Source organism: Oncorhynchus mykiss, chromosome 3, assembly GCF_013265735.2.
Source record: "Oncorhynchus mykiss isolate Arlee chromosome 3, USDA_OmykA_1.1, whole genome shotgun sequence".
Lineage (NCBI taxonomy): Eukaryota > Metazoa > Chordata > Actinopteri > Salmoniformes > Salmonidae > Oncorhynchus > Oncorhynchus mykiss.
This window is the reverse complement of record NC_048567.1, coordinates 11,683,066-11,708,602: the sequence shown is the minus strand read 5'-3', so window position 1 is coordinate 11,708,602 and position 25,537 is coordinate 11,683,066. Positions and strand designations below refer to the sequence as shown.

The window sequence follows — 25,537 nt, the reverse complement described above, 5'->3', positions numbered from 1 at the left end:
GTCATTATTTCCTTCACCTGTGACATCTTTCTCTCTTCCTGTCTCTCCCGCCCACTGTGTACTGACAGTGATGTTGTGGTGTATTTATAAGCTAGAGACAGACAGGCAGACAAGACAGGCATGTCAGCAGGGTGACTAATGCTTCTGAACCAAAGTCTCATCATTTTCGACACATACTTTAAGATGTGAAAGACAGTTTGTCACAAACATTTTATCTCGCTGTCCTTGTAAAGTTAGCTTACCAGGCAGGTGGAGTTCAGGAAGCACAGACGCACATAGCAGCCAATGCAAATGGGCTTCTAGCATACACTCACCAAATCCACACAAAAAAAAAACACACACACAATCATATTGCTCAGCTGTATCTTTTATTCTTCATTCCATCTCTCTGTCAGTACACAGAGCTCTGCGTGGAACTCTCTGTCAGTACACAGAGCTCTGCGTTGAACTCTCTGTCAGTACACAGAGCTCTGCGTTGAACTCTCTGTCAGTACACAGAGCTCTGCGTGGAACTCTCTGTCAGTACACAGAGCTCTGCGTGGAACTCTCTGTCAGTACACAGAGCTCTGCGTTGAACTCTCTGTCAGTACACAGAGCTCTGCGTGGAACTCTCTGTCAGTACACAGAGCTCTGCGTGGAACTCTCTGTCAGTACACAGAGCTCTGCGTTGAACTCTGTCAGTACACAGAGCTCTGCGTTGAACTCTCTGTCAGTACACAGAGCTCTGTGATGAACTCTCTGTCAGTACACAGAGCTCTGCGTTGAACTCTCTGTCAGTACACAGAGCTCTGTGATGAACTCTCTGTCAGTACACAGAGCTCTGTGATGAAGCACACATGTTCAAGGGGACAGTCCAGTTTCACAGAACTCACACCTCACCAAAACAAAAACCAAGGCCTGATTTACCAAGCAGTGCAATGTTTACACTTGCTCTTTTCGGAGGGAATTATAAGATGAGATACAAAGATAGAAACAGAAAACAGACTTTTCTTGTCCCTTGACCTTTTGTTCAATGACTCGTTCCCTTTTGAACCGAGCAGGTGTAAACATGGCACTGGTGCAGATGCTTAGTAAATGAGGCCTTGGTGATTCCTAACAGTCTTCTCATTGACAACTCAGTCTATTCACCTGCATGCTAGCTTACTCAGGCCAGATGGAATTAGTTGATGGTAAAATATATGGACCAGAGAATACACTGGTCCTCACAGAGCAAGAGCATTGGCTCCTGGTCTATGAGAAATATTAAGGACCAATCAAATATCTCCATCCACATTAAAAGTTCAGCTATGTGCCAAATCTGGGAACCTGACACTTAAGTATTTCTGACTGTGGACCTCCTTGCATTGCCAGTGTTTAAACATACAATATATCCAACATAGCGTTTTCCTTTAATGCATACAATATCATAGCAATCATACCATCATTATGTTAAAGCATTTGAGTAGTAATCTTCTTTTTTTTTTTTACACTTTGGTGCCATTTTTAAAAAGAATTTACTTTGTAATCACATACACTCATGAAGAAAGTGGATTATTGTTGGAATATTAGAGCGATTATTGTACATCTTTGATTTATATATATATACAGTATTTCAAGGCGATTTGTAGAGATGGGAATCCAGTCAGCAGAACACATCACTGTATGGTCCCTACCACTCTAGTTTACAATGATTCAGTTATACCGTTAGCCTTCAGTTCAGTTGTGAAGAGGATATGAATTTGTCTATTGTCAGACAGACACTGGAATACAGTGTGCATTTTAGGACTATTGCATTCTTCATGTGGTAAGTGAACCAGTAAAACTCTTTTTAAAAACCAAGGACATTAGAACACTCTCCTAAACATACACGCTGACTCATGCATACATACTGCAGAGACTGTGTCTCTCTGTGCGTGTAGTAAAATATACAAAGAAAAACATATTCTCACTATTTCTCTGCTGCCTTCTATTCTCCATTTTATTCTCCAGTTCTGGCCAAAGGGCAGGAACGCTAGGGCCAGGAGTTTTACTGGCCATATGACCCGAGCAGAAAAAACCCAAGCATTATAGCACAGGACCCTCAAACTCAACTCTGGACCTCAAAGCCAGGTCCATTGCATGTTTTCATTGTTCCCGTCTAATCAGGGACTGATTTAGACCTGGGACACCAGGTGGTGCAATTAGTAAATCAGGTAGAACAGAAAAGCAGCAGGCTCCGGATCTTGTAGTCTAAGAGTTGAATAGCCAGGTCTAGAACCTAGGTCATGTGGTCAGGAGAAACACCCAAGGAATGGCATATCCAATACATAGCTTAAGACATGCATATCATTTTTTCATGGTTCCAAAACCTGTTCTTCACAACCTATATAATCGTTCAGAGAAAGCCTTGGAAACCCTTCTACAATACTAGAATATTGAGGTGTGACCAGCAGACGGCACCTGATTAAACATCTTCCTCATCAAACAAGAAAAAGAAAGAAACACAAATGAAATGAACTAAACTGAAGCCTCCATTTGGTTGTTGATAAAGAGATAGTATTTGTGAAGGAATCCTTGTGTTCTATTATTGAGTTATTAAATATTGTTTATCTGAGGTAAGAGAGTGTTTAATACTCAAAGTAAAGAGTTATTAAATATTGTTAATCTGAGGTAAGCGAGTGTTTTATGCTCAAAGTAATGCATATTTCAATGTCAAGGAAGAGGAACAAAAATGTATTGTACATCTACATTCTACTGTATAATAACATAGTGTATGTTGAATTAACAGAGAGGAAATCTACTCCTCAGCTCTAACAATTTCACTATTTTGTCACATCTACAAACATGAAGTGACAAGTGGAGAAAATAAAATAAGTTTTCCTTCAATAATTGTTTACATTCGTGACGTGTACGAGTTCGAATTATTACAGATGTAGAAACTTAATTTGAGCCATTTTGCTACAGCAGGAAAAAATTCTGCAGCAACAGGAAATGTGATTTATTACGTGGATTATAATTAATGGCCAATTTTGTAGGGGTTGATGCATTTTTCATTAGGGAAAATCAAGTCCGAAATTTCAAAGTGGAAATTACAAACTTTAGAAGCCTTTTTAGAACAGGAATAATCTAAGCAACAAAAGTGATCAAATTAAGATCCTACTTCTGTACATATCATTCTTATTCTTCTGTGACATTAAATACTGTTATTACTGCTGTTACTGCTGTATTATTGAATATACATATTTGCTTTGCTCTTTCTTTATAAACGGCTAACTTTTAAGCTCAAAAATAGGTTAGATCATATCAAGCACCGTGTCAGATAGCTTTTCAGCATCAGTATTTAGTACTTCTATTACAATGTTTCAGCAATATTTCTCAAAGTTCATTCAGATTGCTTGTTTTCAGTTGCTTTGACACTCAAGTAGCAAACATAAATGATCTCAGCAGGTCATCATTCTATCCATCGATTCATTAATCTGTCAATCTATCCGTACTGTACATTCATCTGTCTGTCTGTCTGTCTATTTGTTCATCTGTGGACATTCTGTCTTTTATAGCCTGTTCATCAATCTTCCATTTCTCTCTGATACAATACTACTGATGCATTTGAGTCCTTACCAACCAGATCAGACTACAGCACATAGAAATAGAGAGTACAGAACAGATACACAAATCTCTCCTATCTAACTTCTCATATCCGAGCCTACCTATCTCCTTGCTGGAGGACAGAGTAGCAGGGCCTTCCTCTGCTCTCTGCTGCTGGAAACTAAACAAAACATTAGTATACATTAGACAGCTCGTAGGTATAATAACACTTGGGTGTCAATGCCCTTTGTCATATGTATCCCTCTCCCTGTGTCAATGACAGAGACACACAGAGATCAGGACAAGGCCCCAGAGCTGACCTCAGATCAGCTTTAACAGAGTATTTACACTATTCACACTGCACTACCACATATAGAGCCGACACAGAGCCTATGACTAGCCTGGTCCCAGATCATTATGTGCTCTAGCGAACTTTTCTCACCATAGTTGCCATTTACTCGACACAGTAAAATGGTATTACATTATAATTACAATAAAACTACTTTTGGGGTTCTTTGGGATTCAGTGAAACAAGCACCACTATGTAACATTTAGTACCAGGTAGTTAGTTACCAGTTGTGTTGAAGAAAGAATACAATGTTACACAATGTTATCCAATAATTCCTTAGTAAATACCAGGTAAGTGAAACAGGACGGTGAAATAATGTTACCATGACAACCTGTCTGGTGTCAACAAAAGGGCAGAGAGACTGGCAGGCTTTTGTTTCAAAATGTGAGTTCAGAATCACACACAGGGATATCATTGTCGCCATCTGAGTGACTGCATCTTAGAGTTTAGTTTACTATTTGACTTTTTTCTAGTTTTCATTGATACATATGAATGAAGTGTAGATGTTTGATAAAATTTGTGATTTGATATTATTTTAGTCCAGTACAGTAACGTTATATTTCTGTTTTGTTGCTAATAAAGTGATTCATCTAGAGTTTATCTCTCTTGCCAACTAGGCTTTGCTTTGTAAATTGTCTCTGGCTATCTAGTCCGATTTCAGAGCACGCTCATTTGATGAATTTACTAACGCTCAACACACATTGAATATGGCCGGTGTCAGTAAACGTAGGCAAAAAAGCGTAATGAAATTGTTGCCAGCATCACAGTTACAGTCACCAACACTCTGGATAACAAAAACAGCCTAACCAGCTCTGCTAGAATGAGTAAAATAGTCAGAGTGCGGTGTTCTCTCATTTATGTCTGGAAGAAGCTAGCAAGCTAGCCAACGTTAGTCTGTTAGATTGAGTGCTTGACTGCCGTTGTGAGGTCAGAAGGCTCGGATCAACCCTACTCCTCGGCCGGAGCGAAACACTCCGAATTTACGAACGGACAATCTGACAATGCTTTGAATTTACGAACGCCCAGAGCGCACCCTGGCACTCCAGTGAATTTACGAACACACCCTAAGGCTTATATTTACTGTGTTATACTTCTAGGTGAGTTTGAAAACAACCCTCATAATGTTGCAACAGGACAGCAGCACACTGTTAGAATGATCTGCTATGCTAGCCTGACATGAATCTATTGGTGTGTGTGTGTGTGGTGTGTTTATCATTATGGCTGTGTGGAAATGGATCATGCTATAGGAGTTAATACCATGGTTCTCTGTAGTACCAACAACTACCTTAAGAGTACACGCTAGCCTACAACTCATATGAGTTCATTCAAATATTGCTCATATGTTTCTATGAGGTATTCTCAATTCAAGTTGTGTATTTCAATCCATTACCTCGTTACCTTTGCTCTGTTAAACAGTGGGTTCTTATGTACAGACTTCCATGGTGCTAGTAATACCACTTTCCAGTAGAGGGGACTAAAATCTGTTGGAAACACAACACTACACCCTCGCTAAAACAGATTGATCTGCCACGTTCCTATATTGAGGCTTGTGAATGAAGATAGCTTGAAGAAAATTAAAAATAGACTAATCTAGTGGTTAGAATGGAAACGTGGCGTTGCTATAGTGACGGCGGAGTGGTGCTGTGGTTGGATGGAATGACGGTCATGTGATAGAGGTGGTCTTGATGGGTCATGATCTGGGAGGAGAGTTGGAGAGAGGAGGCGACGCTGTTGTCCCTTCCTTCTCAGCCTGGTCAACGCTCTCCTCACCAGCCACAGCCACAGGAGAGCCAGGCTTACTATAAAGAGAGCGAGCAAGAGAGCGAGAGAAAGAGAGAGAGGTAGAGCCAGAGAGAGAAAGAGAGGGAGAGAGAAAGAAGACCATTTTAGGGGGAATGCATCATTTAGACAATAACAGGTATACAGTAGGCACAAGAATGCGTTTAAAACTTAGTCAAAGAAAATGTACAGATTACTGTAAACTACTGTAGGTCATTAAAAGTGAGCCAAAGAGAAACCGTGAGAGAGAGAAGTGAATGCCGGTGGCAGAGAGTGAGGGAGTGAGTGTACCTGTCCCCACTCTGGGTGATGAGTCTCCTGCAGGTCTCCATCTGCACATCCAGGCCTCTCTTCATAGAACACATCTCCATGTATTCATGTAGGTGACGGTTCATATCACTCTTAGCTGTAGCCAAGTCATACTGGGGAGAAACACATCACTCTTAGCTGTAGCCGAGTCATACTGGGGAGAAACACATCACTCTTAGCTGTAGCCGAGTCATACTGGGGAGAAACACATCACTCTTAGCTGTAGCCAAGTCATACTGGGGAGAAACACATCACTCTTAGCTGTAGCCGAGTCATACTGGGGAGAAACACATCACTCTTAGCTGTAGCCGAGTCATACTGGGGAGAAACACATCACTCTCAGCTGTAGCCGAGTCATACTGGGGAGAAACACATCACTCTTAGCTGTAGCCGAGTCATACTGGGGAGAAACACATCACTCTGAGCTGTAGCCGAGTCATACTGGGGAGAAACACATCACTCTGAGCTGTAGCAGAGTCATACTGGGGAGAAACACATCACTCTTAGCTGTAGCAGAGTCATACTGGGGAGAAACACACTGTCAAACATTAACATAGCCTTAGACCCCCCCACCACACCTCAATCTGGTCGATGGTCTCTTGGTATTCTTTCTCCCTGGATTTGAATAAGTCCTCAGTGTCATTAATCACCTTCTCCAGACACTGGTCTTCTTGCTGAGAGGGCGAGAGAGAAGGAAGGAAGGAGGGGAGAGAAGGAAGGAAGGAGAGGGGAAGACAGAGAGAGGGGAATGGAAAAAAAATGGAAGTGCTCTAGCTCTATTCAAAATAATTTCCTGGAAAATACAAATTGACAATACTATAATCTGAGTAACTGTGAATACAGAAACTCCTGATAAATGTCTAATTAATGTGTGTAGCCTCTGCATAAAGATATCCGTACAAATCATTAAAACAATATAACTACTTGGACAAAGGTATTGCACCATGTCATCAATGTGTACTTGAGGTTGAAGGTACTACTTCCAAGGCTCTAACATTAGTTAACCCCATAGAGTTACTATGGAATACCTAAACATCAACATTCTAAAGCGCCCCATACCTCTCCTGGCTGGTGGGTGGTCTCTGGAGCCAGAGTGCATCCTGGGAAGTCCTCCCACAGCAGCAGAGTCTCCTCTGTCTCCTCCCAGGCCAAGCTGTCACAGTCATCTTCAAACTCACACTCCCGCCTGCAACACACACAAATGTTTGTTTATTAATGTTTGTTTGGCCTCTGGAGAAAATGCACATGGAAGCTTCCCAAACCAGAAACCGTGGATTGATGGCAGCATTCGCGTGAAACTGAAAGCGCGAACCACTGCTTTTAATCAGGGCAAGGTGACCGGAAACATGACCGAATACAAACAGTGTAACTATTCCCTCCGCAAGGCAATCAAACAAGCTAAGCGTCAGTATAGAGACAAAGTAGAATCTCAATTCAACGGCTCAGACACAAGAGGTATGTGGCAGGGTCTACAGTCAATCACGGATTACAAAAAGAAAACCAGCCCCGTCACGGACCAGGATGTCTTGCTCCCAGGCAGACTAAATCACTTTTTTGCCCGCTTTGAGGACAATACAGTGCAACTGACACGGCCCGCAACCAAAACATGCGGACTCTCCTTCACTGCAGCCGACGTGAGGAAAACATTTAAACGTGTTAACCCTCGCAAGGCTGCAGGCCCAGACGGCATCCCCAGCCGCGCCCTCAGAGCATGCGCAGACCAGCTGGCTGGTGTGTTTACGGACATATTCAATCAATCCCTATCCCAGTCTGTTGTCACCACATGCTTCAAGAGGGCCACCATTGTTCCTGTTCCCAAGAAAGCTAAGGTAACTGAGCTAAACGACTACTGCCCCGTAGCACTCACTTCCGTCATCATGAAGTGCTTTGAGAGACTAGTCAAGGACCATATCACCTCCACCCTACCTGACACCCTAGACCCACTTCAATTTGCTTACCGCCCAAATAGGTCCACAGACGATGCAATCTCAACCACACTGCACACTGCCCTAACCCATCTGGACAAGAGGAATACCTATGTGAGAATGCTGTTCATCGACTACAGCTCAGCATTTAACACCATAGTGCCCTCCAAGCTCGTCATCAAGCTCGAGACCCTGGGTCTCGACCCCGCCCTGTGCAACTGGGTACTCGACTTCCTGACGGGCCGCCCCCAGGTGGTGAGGGTAGGCAACAACATCTCCACCCCGCTGATCCTCAACACTGGGGCCCCACAATGGTGCGTTCTGAGCCCTCTCCTGTACTCCCTGTTCACCCACGACTGCGTGGCCACGCACGCCTCCAACTCAATCATCAAGTTTGCGGACGACACTACAGTGGTAGGCTTGATTACCAACAACGACGAGACGGCCTACAGGGAGGAGGTGAGGGCCCTCGGAGTGTGGTGTCAGGAAAATAACCTCACACTCAACGTCAACAAAACTAAGGAGATGATTGTGGACTTCAGGAAACAGCAGAGGGAACACCCCCCTATCCACATCGATGGAACAGTAGTGGAGAGGGCAGTGAGTTTTAAGTTTCTCGGCGTACACATCACAGACAAACTGAATTGGTCCACCCACACAGACAGCATCGTGAAGAAGACACAGCAGCGCCTCTTCAACCTCAGGAGACTGAAGAAATTCGGCTTGTCACCAAAAGCACTCACAAACTTCTACAGATGCACAATCGAGAGCATCCTGTCGGGCTGTATCACAGCCTGGTACGACAACTGCTCCGCCCACAACCGTAAGGCTCTCCAGAGGGTAGTGAGGTCTGCACAACGCATCACCGGGGGCAAACTACCTGCCCTCCAGGACACCTACACCACCCGATGTCACAGGAAGGCCATAAAGATCATCAAGGACATCAACCACCCGAGCCACTGCATGTTCACCCCGCTATCATCCAGAAGGCGAGGTCAGTACAGGTGCATCAAAGCTGGGACCGAGAGACTGAAAAACAGCTTCTATCTCAAGGCCATCAGACTGTTAAACAGCCACCACTAACATTGAGTGGCTGCTGCCAACACACTGACTCAACTCCAGCCACTTTAATAATGGGAATTGATGGGAAATGATGTAAAATATTTCACTAGCCACTTTAAACAATGCTACCTAATATAATATTTACATACCCTACATTATTCATCTCATATGTATACGTACGTATATACTGTACTATCATCTACTGCATCTTTATGTAATACATGTATCACTAGCCACTTGAACTATGCCACTTTGTTTACATACTCATCTCATATGTATATACTGCACTCAATACCATCTACTGTATCTTGCCTATGCCGCTCTGTACCATCACTCATTCATATATCTTTATGTACATATTCTTTATCCCCTTACACTTGTGTCTATAAGGTAGTAGTTTTGGAATTGTTAGCTAGATTACTTGTTGGTTATTACTGCATTGTCGGAACTAGAAGCACAAGCATTTCGCTACACTGGCATTAACATCTGCTAACCATGTGTATGCGACAAATAAAATTTGATTTGATTTGATTCCTTCTTATCAGTCTAATACCTTTACTATGGTAGAGTATAGACAGTGTAGAAGCTGGTTGTACCTGTAGAAGCCTGATAAGAGAAACTATACATGTAACAAACACCAGTCCTGTAATGTTACTCACAGCTGGTTGAGCATCCTCTGCATTTCCTCATTGATCTGATTGGCTGACGAGCCACAGAGCTCCTCCTCTCTGGGCAGGCCTCCATCGCTCTCCGAGGTGCTGATAGTCTCATCACCCTCACTACTGTTGACGGACAGCGGGGTCTGTTTCCGGGGGCGACAGTTGATGGCAGACTGGGTGTTAGGGACCTACGAGTGGAAAGAGAGACTTAGACAGACAAACAGATAGACAGAGAGAGAGAGACACAGACAGACTGACACAGACAGACACCGTCAGACAGAAAGACAGACTACCTGATACATCTGGATGACATCCTCACAGTTCCTTTGCTGGGCCAAGTCACACAGGCGAGCCGTGATGTCGATGCGTCTACAGATGTCCATGTCCACCTTCATGGCCTTCTCCTGGATCTTACTGTCCAGATCAGACATGTTCTACACAGAAAGAGAGATGGTTACGGTCTCCTAGTAACAGTTATCATCCTAACCAGACCAGGAGTAATCTCTGTGTAGAGTGTGAGAAACAGACTGGGGGACCCAGTGGGACAGGAGAATGAACCACACAATATTGAGGGTGAAAAGGGTCATCGATGAGTAGATGATTTGTGTGCAGTCAGATCAGGACAGTATGAGGCTGTGTGTGTATATAGGAGAAAGATGTATACCAGTTGTTGATGATGGTTCTGTTAGGTGTGAATGGCAACATGAGATGGCGCCAATAGAGATGGCAGCTTCGCTTCAAGTCCAGTATTTTGTTTTTTATGCATTATTTCTTACATTGTTAGCAGTCGATTGCAGTACATGAGCGAGTAACACACTCGACCACTGTTACTCTAACTTCCGCGATGCATACAAGGCCCTCCCCCGCCCTCCTTTTGGAGAATCTGACCATGACTCCATCTTGTTGCTCCCCTCCTATAGTCAGAAACTAAAACAGGGGGGCGTCCGTGCTTAGGTCTATCCAAAGCTGGTCTGACCAATCGGATTCCACGCTTCAAGATTGCTTCGATCACATCGACTGGGATATGTTCAAGGTAGCCTCAGACAATAACATTGACATAAACTCGCTCACCGAGTCAGCGTATACAAGGAAGTGTATAGGAGATGTTGTACCCACTGCGACTATTAAAACCTTCCCTAACCAGAAACCGTGGATTGATGGCAGCATTCACGCAAAACTGAAAGCATGTACACCGCATTTAATCATGACAAGGCGACTGGAAACATGGCCAAATACAAACAGTGCAGTTATTTCCTCCGTAAGGCAATCAAACAAGCAAAGAGTCAGTATAGAGACAAAGTGGAGTTGTAATTCAACGGCTCAGTGGCAGGGTCTACAGACAATCATGGATTACAAAAAGAAAACCAACCCCGTCGCGGACATCGACTTCTTGCTCCCTGACAAATTAAACGACTTCTTTGTGCATTTTGAGGACAATACAGTGCCACTGACACGGCCTGCTCCCAAAGACTGTGGGCTCTCCTTCTCCGTGGCCGATGTGAGTAAAACATTTAAACGAGTTAACACTCGCTAGGCTGCTGGCCCAGACGGCATCCCTAGCTGCGTCCTCAGAGCATGAGTAGACCAGCTGGCTGGTGTATTTATGGACATATTCGACCAATCTCTATCCCAGTCTGCTGTCACCACATGCTTCAAGATGGCCACCATTGTTCCTGTTCCCAAGAAAGCTAAGGTAACTGAACTTCATGACTATCGCCCCGTAGCACTCACGTCTGTCATCATGAAGTGCTTTAAGAGACTAGTCAAGGATCATATCACCTCCAACCTACCTGACACCCTAGACCCACTCCCATTTGCTTACCGCCCCAATAGGGCCACAGACGATGCAATCACCATCACACTGCAAAATCACATCTGGACAAGAGGAATACCTATGTAAGAATGCTGTTCATTGACTACAACTCAGCATTCAACACCATAATACCCTCCAAACTCATCATTAAGCTCGAGACCCTGGGTGTCAACCCAGACCTGTGCAACTGGGTCCTGGACTTCCTGACGGGCCGCCCCCAGGTGGTGAAGGTAGGAAACAACATCTCCACTCCGTTGATCCTCAACACTGGGGCCCCACAAGGGTGCGTTCTCAGCACTCTCCTGTACTCCCTGTTCACCCACGACTGCGTGGCCATGCACGCCTCCAACTCAATCATCAAGTTTGCAGACGACACTACAGTGGTAGGCTTGATTACCAACAACGACGAGGCAGCCTACAGGGAGGAGGTGAGGGCTCAGGGAGTGTGATGCCAGGAAAATAACCTCTCACTCAACGTCAACAAAACGAAGGAGATGATTGTGGACTTCAGGAAACAGCAAAGGGAGCACCGACCCTATCCACATCGACAGGACAGCAGTGGAGAAGGTGGAAAGTTTTAAGTTCCTCGGTGTACATGTTACCGACAAACTGAAATGGTCCACGCACACAGACAGTGTGGTGAAGAAGGCGCAACATCGCCTCTTCAACCTCAGGAAGCTGAAAAAATTGGGCTTGTCACCAAAAACCCTCAATAACTTTTAGAGGTGCACAATCGAGAGCATCCTGTCGGGCTGTATCACCGCCTGGTACGGCAACTGCACCACCCACAACCGTAAGGCTCTCCAGAGGGTGATGCGGTCTGCACAACACATCACCGGGGACAAACTACCTGCCCTCCAGGACACCAACAAAACACCCGATGTCACAGGAAGGCAAAAAAATCAAGGACAAAAACCACCTGAGCCTCTACTTGTTCACCCTGCTTCCATCCAGAAGGCGAGGTCAGTACAGGTGCATCAAAGCTGGGACAGAGAGATTGAAAAACAGCTTCTATCTCAAGGTCATCAGATTACTAAACAGCCACCACTACCACAGAGAGGCGGCTGTCTACCTACAGACTTGATATCATTGGCCACTTTAATAAATGGAACACTAGTCATTTTAATAATGCCACTTTAAGAATGTTTACATCTCGCATTACTCATCTAACATCTGCTAACCATGTGTATATTATATATATTATATATATATATATATATATATCCTTCACTATCTATTCTTTGCTATCTATTGCATCTTAGCCACTCTGTCACTGCGCATCCACATATTTTATACTTATGTATTCTTATCCCATTACTTTACTAGACTGTGTGTATTAGGTTTTGTTGTGGAATTGTTAGATATTAGCTGTTAGATACTGCTGCACTATTGGATCTAGAAGCATAAGCATTTCTCTACACTCGCAATAACCTCTGCTAACCATGTGTATGTGACCAATACAATTGGATTGGATAAGAGAAGGTGCAAATTGAGAGGAACTTTGTGGATGTAGACTCACGTTGCTCATGAGGCCTTTGAAGAGCACCAGTTCAGACTTCAGCTGCTGCACTCTGACAGCCAACTCATCCTGACAGCCCTCGCTCTCCTGGAGGTCCTACAAACAAAACACACACATAATCATGAGATGCATGTCCATGCACACAGGTACACGCGCACACAGACGCACGCACGCCTGCACGAACACGAACACAGACACACACAACACCACCACTCACACACATCCTGCAAACCAGCTCAGCCCCTACTTTCTGGAAAAGACCAGATTGATTATACAGTATATTAACCAACTCAGGGTAGGGCCAAACAGTAAAACATTCTATATTGACCAATTTACAGTAGGGCCAAACAGTAAAACATTCTATATTGACCAATTTACAGTAGGGCCAAACAGTAAAACATTCTATATTGACCAATTTACAGTAGGGCCAAACAGTAAAACATTCTATATTGACCAATTTACAGTAGGGCCAAACAGTAAAACATTCTATATTGACCAATTTACAGTAGGGCCAAACAGTAAAACATTCTATATTGACCAATTTACAGTAGGGCCAAACAGTAAAACATTCTATATTGACCAATTTACAGTAGGGCCAAACAGTAAAACATTCTATATTGACCAATTTACAGTAGGGCCAAACAGTAAAACATTCTATATTGACCAATTTACAGTAGGGCCAAACAGTAAAACATTCTATATTGACCAATTTACAGTAGGGCCAAACAGTAAAACATTCTATATTGACCAATTTACAGTAGGGCCAAACAGTAAAACATTCTATATTGACCAATTTACAGTAGGGCCAAACAGTAAAACATTCTATATTAACCAATTTACAGTAGGGCCAAACAGTAAAACATTCTATATTGACCAACTCAGGGTAGGGCCAAACTGTAAAACATTCTATATTGACCAACTCAGGGTAGGGCCAAACAGTAAAACATTCTATATTGACCAACTCGGGGTAGGGCCAAACAGTAAAACATTCTATATTGACCAATTTACAGTAGGGCCAAACAGTAAAACATTCTATATTGACCAACTCAGGGTAGGGCCAAACAGTAAAACATTCTATATTGACCAACTCGGGGTAGGGCCAAACAGTAAAACATTCTATATTGACCAATTTACAGTAGGGCCAAACAGTAAAACATTCTATATTGACCAATTTACAGTAGGGTCAAACAGTAAAACATTCTATATTGACCAACTCAGGGTAGGGCCAAACAGTAAAACATTCTATATTGACCATCTCAGGGTAGGGCCAAACAGTAAAACATTCTATATTGACCAATTTACAGTAGGGCCAAACAGTAAAACATTCTATATTGACCAATTTACAGTAGGGCCAAACAGTAAAACATTCTATATTGACCAATTTACAGTAGGGCCAAACAGTAAAACATTCTATATTAACCAATTTACAGTAGGGCCAAACAGTAAAACATTCTATATTGACCAACTCAGGGTAGGGCCAAACTGTAAAACATCATATCTTGTCTTTATAAGTCTTGACTCAAATGCACTTCAAATCCAAAGTACAACACTATAATCTGTCCATGATGATTATATATTCTTTACAGTGTAAGGATAGATGTTCTTACCCTAAGTCTTACTACAAATCCAAAGTACAACACACAAACATACAGTACATACACAGATTATACATTGACAACCCTGCCTACTTAATCTCACAAGTGCCTTGGATCATATTGTTGATCAAATTTTTATTTTTTATTTTACCTTTATTTAACTAGGCAAGTCAGTTAAGAACAAATTCTTATTTTCAATGACGGCCTAGGAACAGTGGGTTAACTGCCTGTTCAGGGGCAGAACGACAGATTTGTACCTTGTCAGCTCGTGGATTTGAACTTGCAACCTTCCGGTTACTAGTCCAACGCTCTAACCACTAGGCTACCCTGCTGCCTTCTCCATCTTTTCTCTGAAGTATTTGATTCCGTAAACTACTAGCCATAATATTTTGCAGAACTTCTTCCTAAGATATGTCTTCACATAAAAGTTGATTGTGTCTGTGCCGAGTGTTTCTTTTTGTATCTTGTACATTGTTCTGCATGGATAGTTTAATGTAAAGTGGGACTTTGCTGCATGCCATGTGGTCTCCTGTTGGCTCAACAGAGCTGGTCTAACTGGGTTAGGTAGATGTCCCCTGCAGTTGCATCCTCACACATCCACACACACACAACAAACGTGAGAAACCAGAGCCCCATCTGGCTCAGCATATGCTTACTGATGGCAAGATGGCGCCGACAGACATGGCAGCTCTGCTTCTAGCTCCTAAGCAACATTGCAGTCATTTTTTTTTTTTTTGTGTTATTTCTTACAAATGGAAAGAACTTATGAATATCAGAGCGGCGGTAACTCATCAGCATTTACGACCAGGAATACGACTTTCCCGAATTGGATCCTTTGTTCGTAACCCCCAGGGCAATTGATCTTATCCCAGGGGCTGCTACAAGACGCCGCGGGCGGAGAAGAGTAGACTTCTAGTCTGACTGAGGCATACACACCATCCACCACTTCCGAGTATATTACTCGCTAATGTTTAGTCTCTGGACAATAAAGTAGACAAGCTCAGGGCAAGTATCTCCTCCAGAGAGACATCAGAGACTGTAACATACTCTGTTTCACGGAATCAAGGCTCTCTCCAGATATACTTTCCCTGTCCATACAGCCAGCTACATTCTCAGTACATTGCGCAGACAGGAATAAAGAACTCTCCGTGCAGAAGAAACGCAGGGGTGTATGTTTCATGATTAACTACTCATGGTGTGATTGTGATAATGTACAGAAACTCAAGTCCTTTTGTTCACCCGACCTAGAATACCTTACAATCAAACGCAGACCGTATTACCTCTCAAGATAATTATCTTCAGTTATAGTCACAGTCGTGTGCATTCCCCCTCAAGTCACATATCCTGAGGCTGCATTTATTGTAGCTGGGGATTTTAACAAAGCAAATTGGAGGAAAACGCTTCCGAAGTTCTATCAACACATTGACTGTAGTACTCGTGCTGCTAAAAAACACTTGACCACTCCTACTGCAACTTCCGTGACGTATGTGGCAAGGTCTACAGACAATCACGGAATACAAAGGGAAAACCAGCCACATCGAGGACACCGACATCTTGCTCCCGGATAAGCTAAACACCTTCTTCATCCGCTTTGAGGATAATACAGTGCCACCGACGCTCACTGCCCGCACTTCAAGGACATCAACCACCCGAGCCACGGCCTGTTCACCCCACTGTCATCCAGAAGGCGAGGTCAGAATGATAGCGGGGTGAACAGGCAGTGGCTCGGGTGGTTGATGTCCTTGATTCTCTTTTTGGCCTTCCAGTTCAACAACTGAGACATAAACTGAACAAGTTCCACAGACATGTGACTACGAAATGTAATAATGTGTCCCTGAACAAAGGGGGGTCAAAATCAGAAGTAACAGTCAGTAACTGGTGTGGCCACCAGCTGAATTAAGTACTGCAGTGCATCTCCTCCTCATGGACTGCACCAGATTTGACAGTTCTTGCTGTGCGATGTTAGCCCACTCTTCCACCAAGGAACCTGCAAGTTCCCGGACAATTCTGGGGGGGAATGGCCCTAGCCCTCACCCTCCGATCCAACAGGTCCCAGACGTGCTCAATGGGATTGAGATCCGGGCTCTTCGCTGGCCATGGCAAAACACTGACATTTCTGTCTTGCAAGAAATCATGCACAGAACGAGCAGTATGGCTTGTGCCATTGTCATGCTGGAGGGTCATGTCGGATGAGCCTGTAGGAAGGGTACCACATGAGGGTGGAGGATGACTTCCCTGTAACGCACAGCATTGAGATTGCCTGCAACGACAACAAGTTCAGTCCGATGATGCTGTGACACACCGCCAGACCATGACGGACCCTCCACCTCCAAATCGATCCCGCTCCAGAGTACAGGCTTCGGTGTATTGCTCATTCCTTCGACGATAAACGCGAATCCGACCATCACTCCTGGTGAGACAAAACCGTGACTCGTCAGTTAAGAGCACTTTTTGCCAGTCCTGTCTGGTCCAGCGAAGGTCGGTTTGCGCCCACAGGCGACGTTGTTGCCGTGGATGTCTGGTGAGGACCTGCCTCACCAAGAGTGTGCAAAGCTGTCATCAAGGCAAAGGATGGCTATTTAAAATATATTTTGATTTGTTTAACACTTTTTTGGTTACTACATGATTCCATATGTGTTATTTCATAGTTTTGATGTCTTCACTATTATTCAACAATGTAGAAAATAGTAAAAATAAAGAAAAACCCTTGAATGAGTAGGTGTTCTTAAACTTTTGACCGGTAGTGTATATTTTCATAACTCCATTCTTTTATTTTAGATTTGTGTGAATTGTTAGATATTACTGCACTGTTGGAGCTAGGAATACAAGCATTTCGCTACACCCACAATAACATCTGCTTAATGTGTATGTGATAGAGGTAAACCAGTTAATCGGAATGGCCGATTAATTAGGGCCGATTTCAAGTTTTCATAACAATCGAAATCGGTATTTTTGGGCGCCAATTTGCCGATTTTATTATTATTTATTTTTTTACACCTTTTTTACACCTTTAACTAGGCAAGTCAGTTAAGAACACATTCTTATTTTCAATGACGGCCTAGGAACGGTGGGTTAACTGCCTCGTTCAGGGGCAGAAAGACAGATTTTCACATTGTCAGTTCGGGGGATCCAATCTTGCAACCTTACAGTTAACTAGTCCAACGCAATAACGACCTGCCTCTCTCTCGTTGCACTCCATAAGGAGACTGACTGCCTGTTACGCAAATGCAGTAAGCCAGGGTAAGTTGCTAGCTAGCATTAAACTTATCTTATAACAAACAATCAATCATAATCACTAGTTAACTACACATGGTTGATGATATTACTAGATACTGTATTATCTAGCGTGTCCTGTGTTGCATATAATCTGACTAAGCATACAAGTATCTAAGTATCTGACTGAGCGGTGGTAGGCAGAAGCAGGCGCGTAAACATTCATTCAAACAGCACTTTCATGTGTTTTGCCAGCAACTCTTCGTTGTGCGTCAAGCATTGCGCTGTTTATGACTTCAAACCTATCAACTCCCGAGATGAGGCTGGTGTGACCGAAGTGAAATGGCTGGCTAGTTAGCGCGCGCTAATAGCGTTTCAAACTTCACTCGCTCTGAGCCTTGGGGTGGTTGTTTCCCTTGCTCTGCATGGGTAATGCTGCTTCGATGTGGTGGCTGTTATTGTTGTGTTGCTGGTTCGAGCCCAGCGAGGAGAGGGACGGAAGCTATACTGTTACACTGGCAAACTAAAGTGCCTATAAGAACATCCAATAGTCAAAGGTTAATGAAATACAAATGGTATAGAGGGAAATAGTCCTATAATAACTACAACCTAAAACTTCTTACCTGGGAATATTGAAGACTCATGTTAAAAGGAACCACCAGCTTTCATATGTTCTGAGCAAGGAACTGAAACGTTAGCTTTCTTACATAGCACATATTGCACTTTTACGTTCTTCTCCAACACTTTGTTTTTGCATTATTTAAACCAAATTGAACATGTTTCATTATCTACTTGAGGCTAAATTGATTTTATTGATGTATTATATTAAGTTAAAATAAGTGTTAATTCAGTATTGTTGTAATTGTCATTATTACAAATAAAAAATTTAATTTAAAAAAAAAAATCTGCCGATTAATCGGTATCGGCTTTTTTGGTCCTCCAATAATCGGTATCGGCGTTGAAAAATCATAATCGGTCGACCTCTAGTATGTGACCAATAAAATTTGGAAGTAGGACGTACAAATTACTTTCAGATTAAGTAACTCACTCTGACAGGGACCAACGGGGCCATTTTGGGGAGTTGATATTGTTGCTGTAATTCAATCATGCTGAATGTGTGTAAGTAGCTCCACCCGTTCCTCAAATAGTTAACCATTTGGCTGTCTGATCATGACTGTCAGCTGCTTTCTGTAACACGTATGACGAACGTCATGGGAGGAGCATCTAACTAGTAGGTTAGGGATTTATACATAGCCTACAGTACAATTATGTTAGCTGTTTATAAACATACTATATTTGGTTAGTGGTTTGCACACTATTCAACTAAGCTGTTTCACACAAGCAATTGTATTAGGTTGTTTGGCATGCGTCAGGGCAATGTCAAATGTGTCAACACCGCCAGAACCTCAGACACAACACTGCGCCTCTGGCCCCGCGCCCTAAGTTAGTGTATAGATCAGTGAGGAGGGCCTTTGTGTCTACAAGCATTGAGCTCCTAAACATTTCAATGTAATGTCTTGTTGTCATGTTTGATATTCTGACATGGTTTTGTTCTTATCCCTGCAAATCAACAGAGAACAAGTGTAACAGAAAGAGGGGAAACATTTACCCCCTATGTATCAATCATTAAGAGAGGCCAGGCACACACACACACACACACACAGTGTTACCTCCTGTAGGTCTTCCATCTTCTGCTGCATGTCCACTCTGACAGTGTACTCCTCCTCCCACCTACACAACAAAATATAATGTGAAGTAAATTACACAGTAAAATGGCAACATCATAATAATAACTATTAACTGTGTGTGTGTGTGTGTGTGTGTGTGTGTGTGTGTGTGAGAAACCCCTGGTCCATGAATCTGGGCCCCAGGGTCAGACAGCACCATCCATCTAGTGAACAGTAATCTCATTGAAAGCCTGTACAGTTGACATGTTAGAACTACGATGGCTGATTCAGTGACTCAACACACCACATAGACCCCACTGCACAGCACTGCCATTTATAGAATTGCTGCTTAAAATGCACAATACTGCAACATGTCGGAGCCTTTACCAAACTGCTCTTAAAACAAATAGAGGTTATATAGTGTACAGAGAGACGTTTTTGTGCCATTGTGCACACTGTTGTGATTGAGATAGATGGGTAAGGTGAGAGTGAGGGAGGGGGAGAGAGCGAGGGAAAGATGAGCTGAGCTCTCTTTGGAAGCCACCTCCCTTTTCCAGCAATCACAGCCTGCCGTGCAGAGTATACCGCATTGCAGATACTAGGTGGAGGGGAAGGCGCATGGCCTCATGCAGTTAGGAAGAGAGAGAGGGAGAAAGATATGATATGGGGGAAGGGGGTTGAAGAAAGGAGACTGGAGCTGGCAGTGGAGAGTGCGCGTGAGAGATGAAGAGGAGATCAGACATAACCTAACCCACTCCAATCAATTAATTAAAACAGGAACATTTCACATCTGGTTGGAAATAAATAGGGAAATGATCTCAGAAAAAATGGTTGTCCTGTGTGGTACCTATATCTCCCCACACATTAATGATGACACCTTCTCCATCCTAGAGGGGGAGATCAACCATTTCCAGGCCCAGAGACATGTACTAGTCTGTGGTGACCTAAAGCCAGAACCGACACTCTTAGCAGACATGGAGACAAACACCTACTTGGAGGTGACAGCATTCCCTCCCCAATATGCCCCCTAGACACAAGTATGACAAAACAACCAACAAAAACGGCTCAACTCCTACAGCTCTGTTGCATGCTGGGTCTAGACATAGTCAATGGTAGGCTTCGAGGGGACTCCTACGGTAGGTACACCAACAGCTCATCTCTTGACAGTAGTACTGTAGACTACCTTATCACCGACCTCAACCCAGTGCCTTCACGACAGTGAAACACTAAAATAATACAGAAATACACTAAGAAAAAATAAGGAACAGCATTTCAGAAATCAGCTCAATGTGATTGAAGAATCCATAGAATCAAATCACTTCTGGGAAAATTGGAACACACTAAACAAACAACACAAAGAGCTATCTATCCATAATGGATATGTATGGATAAAACACTTCTCCAACCTTTTCAGTCGTTTAGCAAAGATCCAAGAGCAAAAAAATACAAAAACGGGACAAACACCCAATTGAGACTCTGCATGCAGAATTCTGAAAAAAATAAACTTTGTGTACAACGCAAAACACCAAACAATGCATGCAGAACAGAATTAATACTACATATGCTAGTTATCAAAGTGCAGAAAAGAGCTGTTAAATTCTACAAACACCTAAAAGGAAACGATGCCCACACATTCCACCACAAAGCCCTCACCTACAGAGAGATGAACCTAGCGAAGAGTCCCCTCAGCCAGCTGGTTCTGTGGCTCTGTTCACAAACACAAACAGACCCCACAGAGCCCCAGGATAGAAACACAATTAGACCCAACCAAATAAGAGAAAACAAAAAGATAACTATTTGACACACTGGAAAGAATCAACCAAAAATAAAAAAAAATGTGAATGCTATCTGGCCCTAAACAGAGTGTACACAGTGGCAGAATACCTGACCACTGTGACTGACCCAAAATGTACAGACTCAGTGAGCATAGCCTTGCTATTGACAGAGACCCCCATAGGCAGACCTGGCTATGTGCATACTGCCCACAAAATGAGGTGGAAACTGAGCTGAACTTCCTAACCTCCTGCCAAATGTATGACCATATTAGAGACACATATTTCCCACAGATCACACCGACCCACAAAGAATTTGAAAACTAATCAAACTCCCATATCTGTTAGGAGAAATACTGCAGTGTGCCATCACAGCAGCAAGGGGCCCGTTGCCATGAGAAAAGGGCAACAAGTTCAGCACAAATAACATTTTAAATAACACTAATATTTATGTTGATTTATCTTCCCCTACTATTCTTACTACAACCATATGCACATTGATATAACACTGTACATAACAGTATAACACATTAAAAAATGTCAAACCTTTGTAAGTGCAATGTTTACTGTTAATTTCTAATCGTTTTTGTTAACATTGTTTTATGTCCTCACTTTTGTTTACTGTTTATCTCACGTGCTTTGGCAATGTAAACATGTTTCCCATGCCAATAAAGCTGCATTTTATTTGAAATGAGAGAGAGAGAGAGAAAGAGAAAGCCTTAGACAGACAGACAGAGACAAACACAGAGACAGACAGACACACAGACAGACACAGAGTGAGACAGAGAGACAGACAGAGAGACAGACACAGCCAGACAGAGAGACAGACACAGAGAGACAGACACAGACAGACACAGAGAGAGACAGAGACAGGTGAAGGGGGGGATGATAATACAGGACAGAGCAGGTCAGGAAAATAAGGGAGGAGACAGTAAGAGGGCACAGTGGTGTAAGTACTTATGTAAAAATACTTTAAAGTACTACTTAAGTAGTTTTCTGGGGTAACTTTTACTTCACTACATTCCTAAACAAAATGTATGTACTTTTTATTCCATACATTTTCCCCGGACACCCAAAAGTACTTGTTACATTTTGAATGCTTAGCAGGCCATGATAATGGTCCAATTCATGCACTTATCAAGAGATCATCCCTGGTCATCTCTACTGTCTCTGATCTGGCAGATTCACTGAACACAAATACTTGGTGTCTGAATGATATCTGAGTGTTGGAGTGTGCCCCTGGCTATCTGTAAATTTTAAAAACATGAACAATTGTGCCATATAAGGATTTATTTTATTATTTATACTTTTATTTTTGATAGTTAAGTACATTTAAAACCAAATATTTTTTTTACTTTTACTCAAGTAGTATTTTACTGGGTGACTTTCACTTTTACTTGAGTAATTTTCTATTAAGGTATCTTTACTTTAAATCAAGTATGACAATTGGGTACTTTTTCACCACTGGAGGGGTATGAGAGATCTAGCCAATGAGAGAGTGGGAACAATGAATAGCAATATGAATGGATAGATGGAGAGAACAAGGGACAGGGCAGGGGAAGAAGAGTGGAGGAGAGGGAGGGAAGGGGGGTGTATCTTATACTGAAACTACCTTCTTGAAGTGAATTAATAGTCCTGTGGGTTTCCCTCTCTCTACATGTTGCCTGCAGGTAGATTTAACTGCATTACTACAACAGACTCATGACCGAGATAACATTCTTTCACTACACTGGAGGCCTAAATCACATCAATGACTGTGCAGTACGGATGCTATCAGATATATGGATGTCTGAAGGTGAGACAAACCTGGACTTGACTCACTTGGAGGTGGCAGTAAGGTCACATGCCTCATGAAATCACAATAAACAAACAAAATAGCCACAAACACACACTTGTCCCAGGTCCTCCCGATCACAAACCAATCCCTGACCCTACTCAGCTTTCCTAATGAGACATACATGCTTGTCTATCACCTTACATTCATTGGGTATGGCATTTTCGCTGAGATATATTTATCCAAATCAACTTATGGTCATACCTTCAGTATAGACCATGTCTATGTGACCTGTGCAGCGTGAATCGAAGCCACAGCCCTGCTGTTACTAGTGCCACAAATCAGCGGTCCGGGTTCTAGTTCTGTCATAGAATACAAACTGCAGCCATTTCAAACATGCAGAGGTGCATTATGGTCTCTGTATCAGATTCCTGTCACTGTGTTTGGCCCATTCCCCTTGTTTTCTAAAGGGGCACTAAGCAGATATTCCTTCCCCAAGCCAAACCATAAGTCAAATCTTCAAATACTTGAGCTGTGCTTGATTTATATAGTTTGCCTGGTTCCAATGGAATAATCCCAAAAGTACAAAATCAACACAGTAATCCCAAAAGTACAAACAGCTAAATCAAGCATACCTCATATACATGCGACCTAGGTCTGGTGTCCACAAGCTAGTGGCAAACTCAAGAGTTCAAAATCTTTGAACTTCAAAAGCATTGGTGTGATTGTTGAAACAGAGCCTTCCTGTGTTGGATCTCAGTTACATGACTTCATTCTGAGTCAGTTATGGTCTGATAATGTTTGGTATTTCCCCCAGCTGCCCTTTGCATCTCTAGCAATAAGAATGGTGTGGGCTGTGGCAGAAATAGACAGAACACAGGCAGGACACAGCTGCTCTCAGAGGCCATCTGTTGTAATAGGGCCTTTCACTTCACCCAAGTGGCATGAGCAAAATAATACATGTACGGCTATTATAGTTCCACTAAGTTACATCAACTGACTTTTACCAAGAGACGTTTAATCACAACTCTAGGTCCCCATGCGCCTTTACACCCGTCAGACACACACGTTAATTAGGCTTTACTTTGGTGAATAAATCAACAAAGGTTGATCCTATTTACCTGCGTTTGTACTCGTCTCTCTCCCTCTTGACTTTGGCCAGGACGTTGTACAGGGCTCTGATCTCCGGGGTAATGGTATCAATCTGGACCCCGACCCCGTCCGGCTGGACCCAGGACACACCGGGGCTGGTGACGCGCGTCTCCACGCCAGAACCGAGCTTGCGGGTATGGTTGTAGGACCAGATAGTACCGGGGAGGAACCGGGGAGGCGGGTTGGTGGGGGTTCCAGTGCCTGTACTAAAAACCGTTTTCCCGTTGGTGATTGAATTGGACCCGGCTGGAGAGTCGATTGTCGGGGTTGATTGGCTTACCGTGATGGTCGGATTCGGATTCGGTTCGGTGGGGTTTGTTCCAGCTTTGTTGTTGGACTCAAGCGTGAAGAGGGTAGTGGGTCGTCTCGCGGAGTTGTTGGTGTTTTGGAACGGGAGTGACCCGGGCCTGAGCGGGATAGTTCCCACAAACCCGGTCTGTACACCTGTTTCTTGGGTATGGGCCCGTCTAGCGCTTTCAGAACAACCCCCATCACAGCTGTTCTTCGCATCCAACGCCTGTTGTAGTTGTTTCTCCAAAATCTTATTCCTTCGCTCAAGTTCATGCACTTTGGCCAGAAAGCATCGGAACCGTAAGTTCAGAGTCTTTAGGACACTGATATTGGAGCCCAGGTCGTTCCTCAGGGCCATCGCTGCAGGAGGTTGGGGCACAGACCGGTGATAAGAGTGGTTTAGATGCAGGTAAGCTTGTGAGGGTGTGGTGAAATCGAACCCTGGCAGAGACTCCGAGCCCAGTCCGGGATGGTCGCCCAGGAAGAAAGACGTCGGGTCGAGCGAGCCGAAGACGGATTCGGGCAGAAGGCCTGAGGGGGAATCCGGATGACTCTGTCCTCCTTGGTTCTGCTGCTGTTGATGTTGGAGAAGCGAGTTCGCCTCTAACAAAGGATTCATGCTATGGTATGGAAAACTAAAGCGCTGCAGATCTGGCATGAACACGGACGGTAATTTTCTCGGTATAAGATCACCAAAATAAAAATAATGATAGGCTGAAGGTTGACTTGTTGTTGGATACCAGACGTATCCGTGACTCTCCACCTTTATCTGGTTGCGAAAATTGTTGTAATTACGAATGTTATCCTCGATTTATCTCCGTCCGGGCTAAAGAGGCTCGTGGAATAAGTTTCCTTCTCTCTTCCTCTGTCTCGCTATTATGCTGGATAACAGTCGCCCCCAAAAACAATGCAGAATAAGCCAGTCCGACGGCTATGCGCAGGCGACAACACTCAAATGTATTTCAGAAAAGTAATGTTTTGGTATATAGGCTATATGAGAGAAAGTACTGTTAAATCCTGCAAATCACTAATGTATTAAAAATAAATCCAGTGTCGTTCGTCAAAGCTTATCTGGCTCCAAAATGACCACAAGAAGACACAACAAGTGCTGCGGG

At 43.3% G+C, this 25,537-nt stretch overlaps 1 protein-coding gene across 3 annotated transcripts; it reads right to left on the bottom strand.

Moving 5' to 3' along the window:
• Nucleotides 1-351: 351 nt before the first annotated feature.
• On the bottom strand, nt 352-25,537 carry iffo1b (intermediate filament family orphan 1b). Of its 3 annotated transcripts, XR_005040921.1 has the most exons (10): nt 24,101-25,537; nt 19,437-19,497; nt 12,959-13,054; nt 9,920-10,060; nt 9,627-9,814; nt 7,040-7,166; nt 6,559-6,654; nt 5,963-6,093; nt 2,237-5,691; nt 352-2,069 (listed from the first exon to the last, which is right to left on the bottom strand). XR_005040921.1 is itself a non-coding variant. In XM_021590398.2 (9 exons), the coding sequence occupies exons 1-9, from the start codon at nt 25,078-25,080 to the stop codon at nt 5,583-5,585; spliced, it is 1,929 nt and encodes a 642-aa protein (XP_021446073.2). In that variant the 5' UTR covers nt 25,081-25,537; the 3' UTR covers nt 352-5,582. The 3 variants fall into 3 exon arrangements, 1 of the variants encoding a protein (XP_021446073.2); XR_005040923.1 differs by having other exon boundaries at nt 352-5,691; nt 5,963-6,216; XM_021590398.2 differs by having other exon boundaries at nt 352-5,691.

What these genes read in the sequence shown, in the direction of transcription:
- iffo1b (XM_021590398.2), bottom strand. Translation starts at nt 25,080, where the DNA reads ATGCCAGATCTGCAGCGCTTTAGTTTTCCATACCATAGCATGAATCCT. An exon ending in AGAGACGAGTACAAACGCAG is followed by an intron (nt 19,498 to 24,100) that starts GTAAATAGGATC and finishes TTTGTTGTGTAG; the next exon opens with GTGGGAGGAGGAGTACACTG. An exon ending in AGACCATCGACCAGATTGAG is followed by an intron (nt 6,094 to 6,558) that starts GTGTGGTGGGGG and finishes GTTTCTCCCCAG; the next exon opens with TATGACTTGGCTACAGCTAA.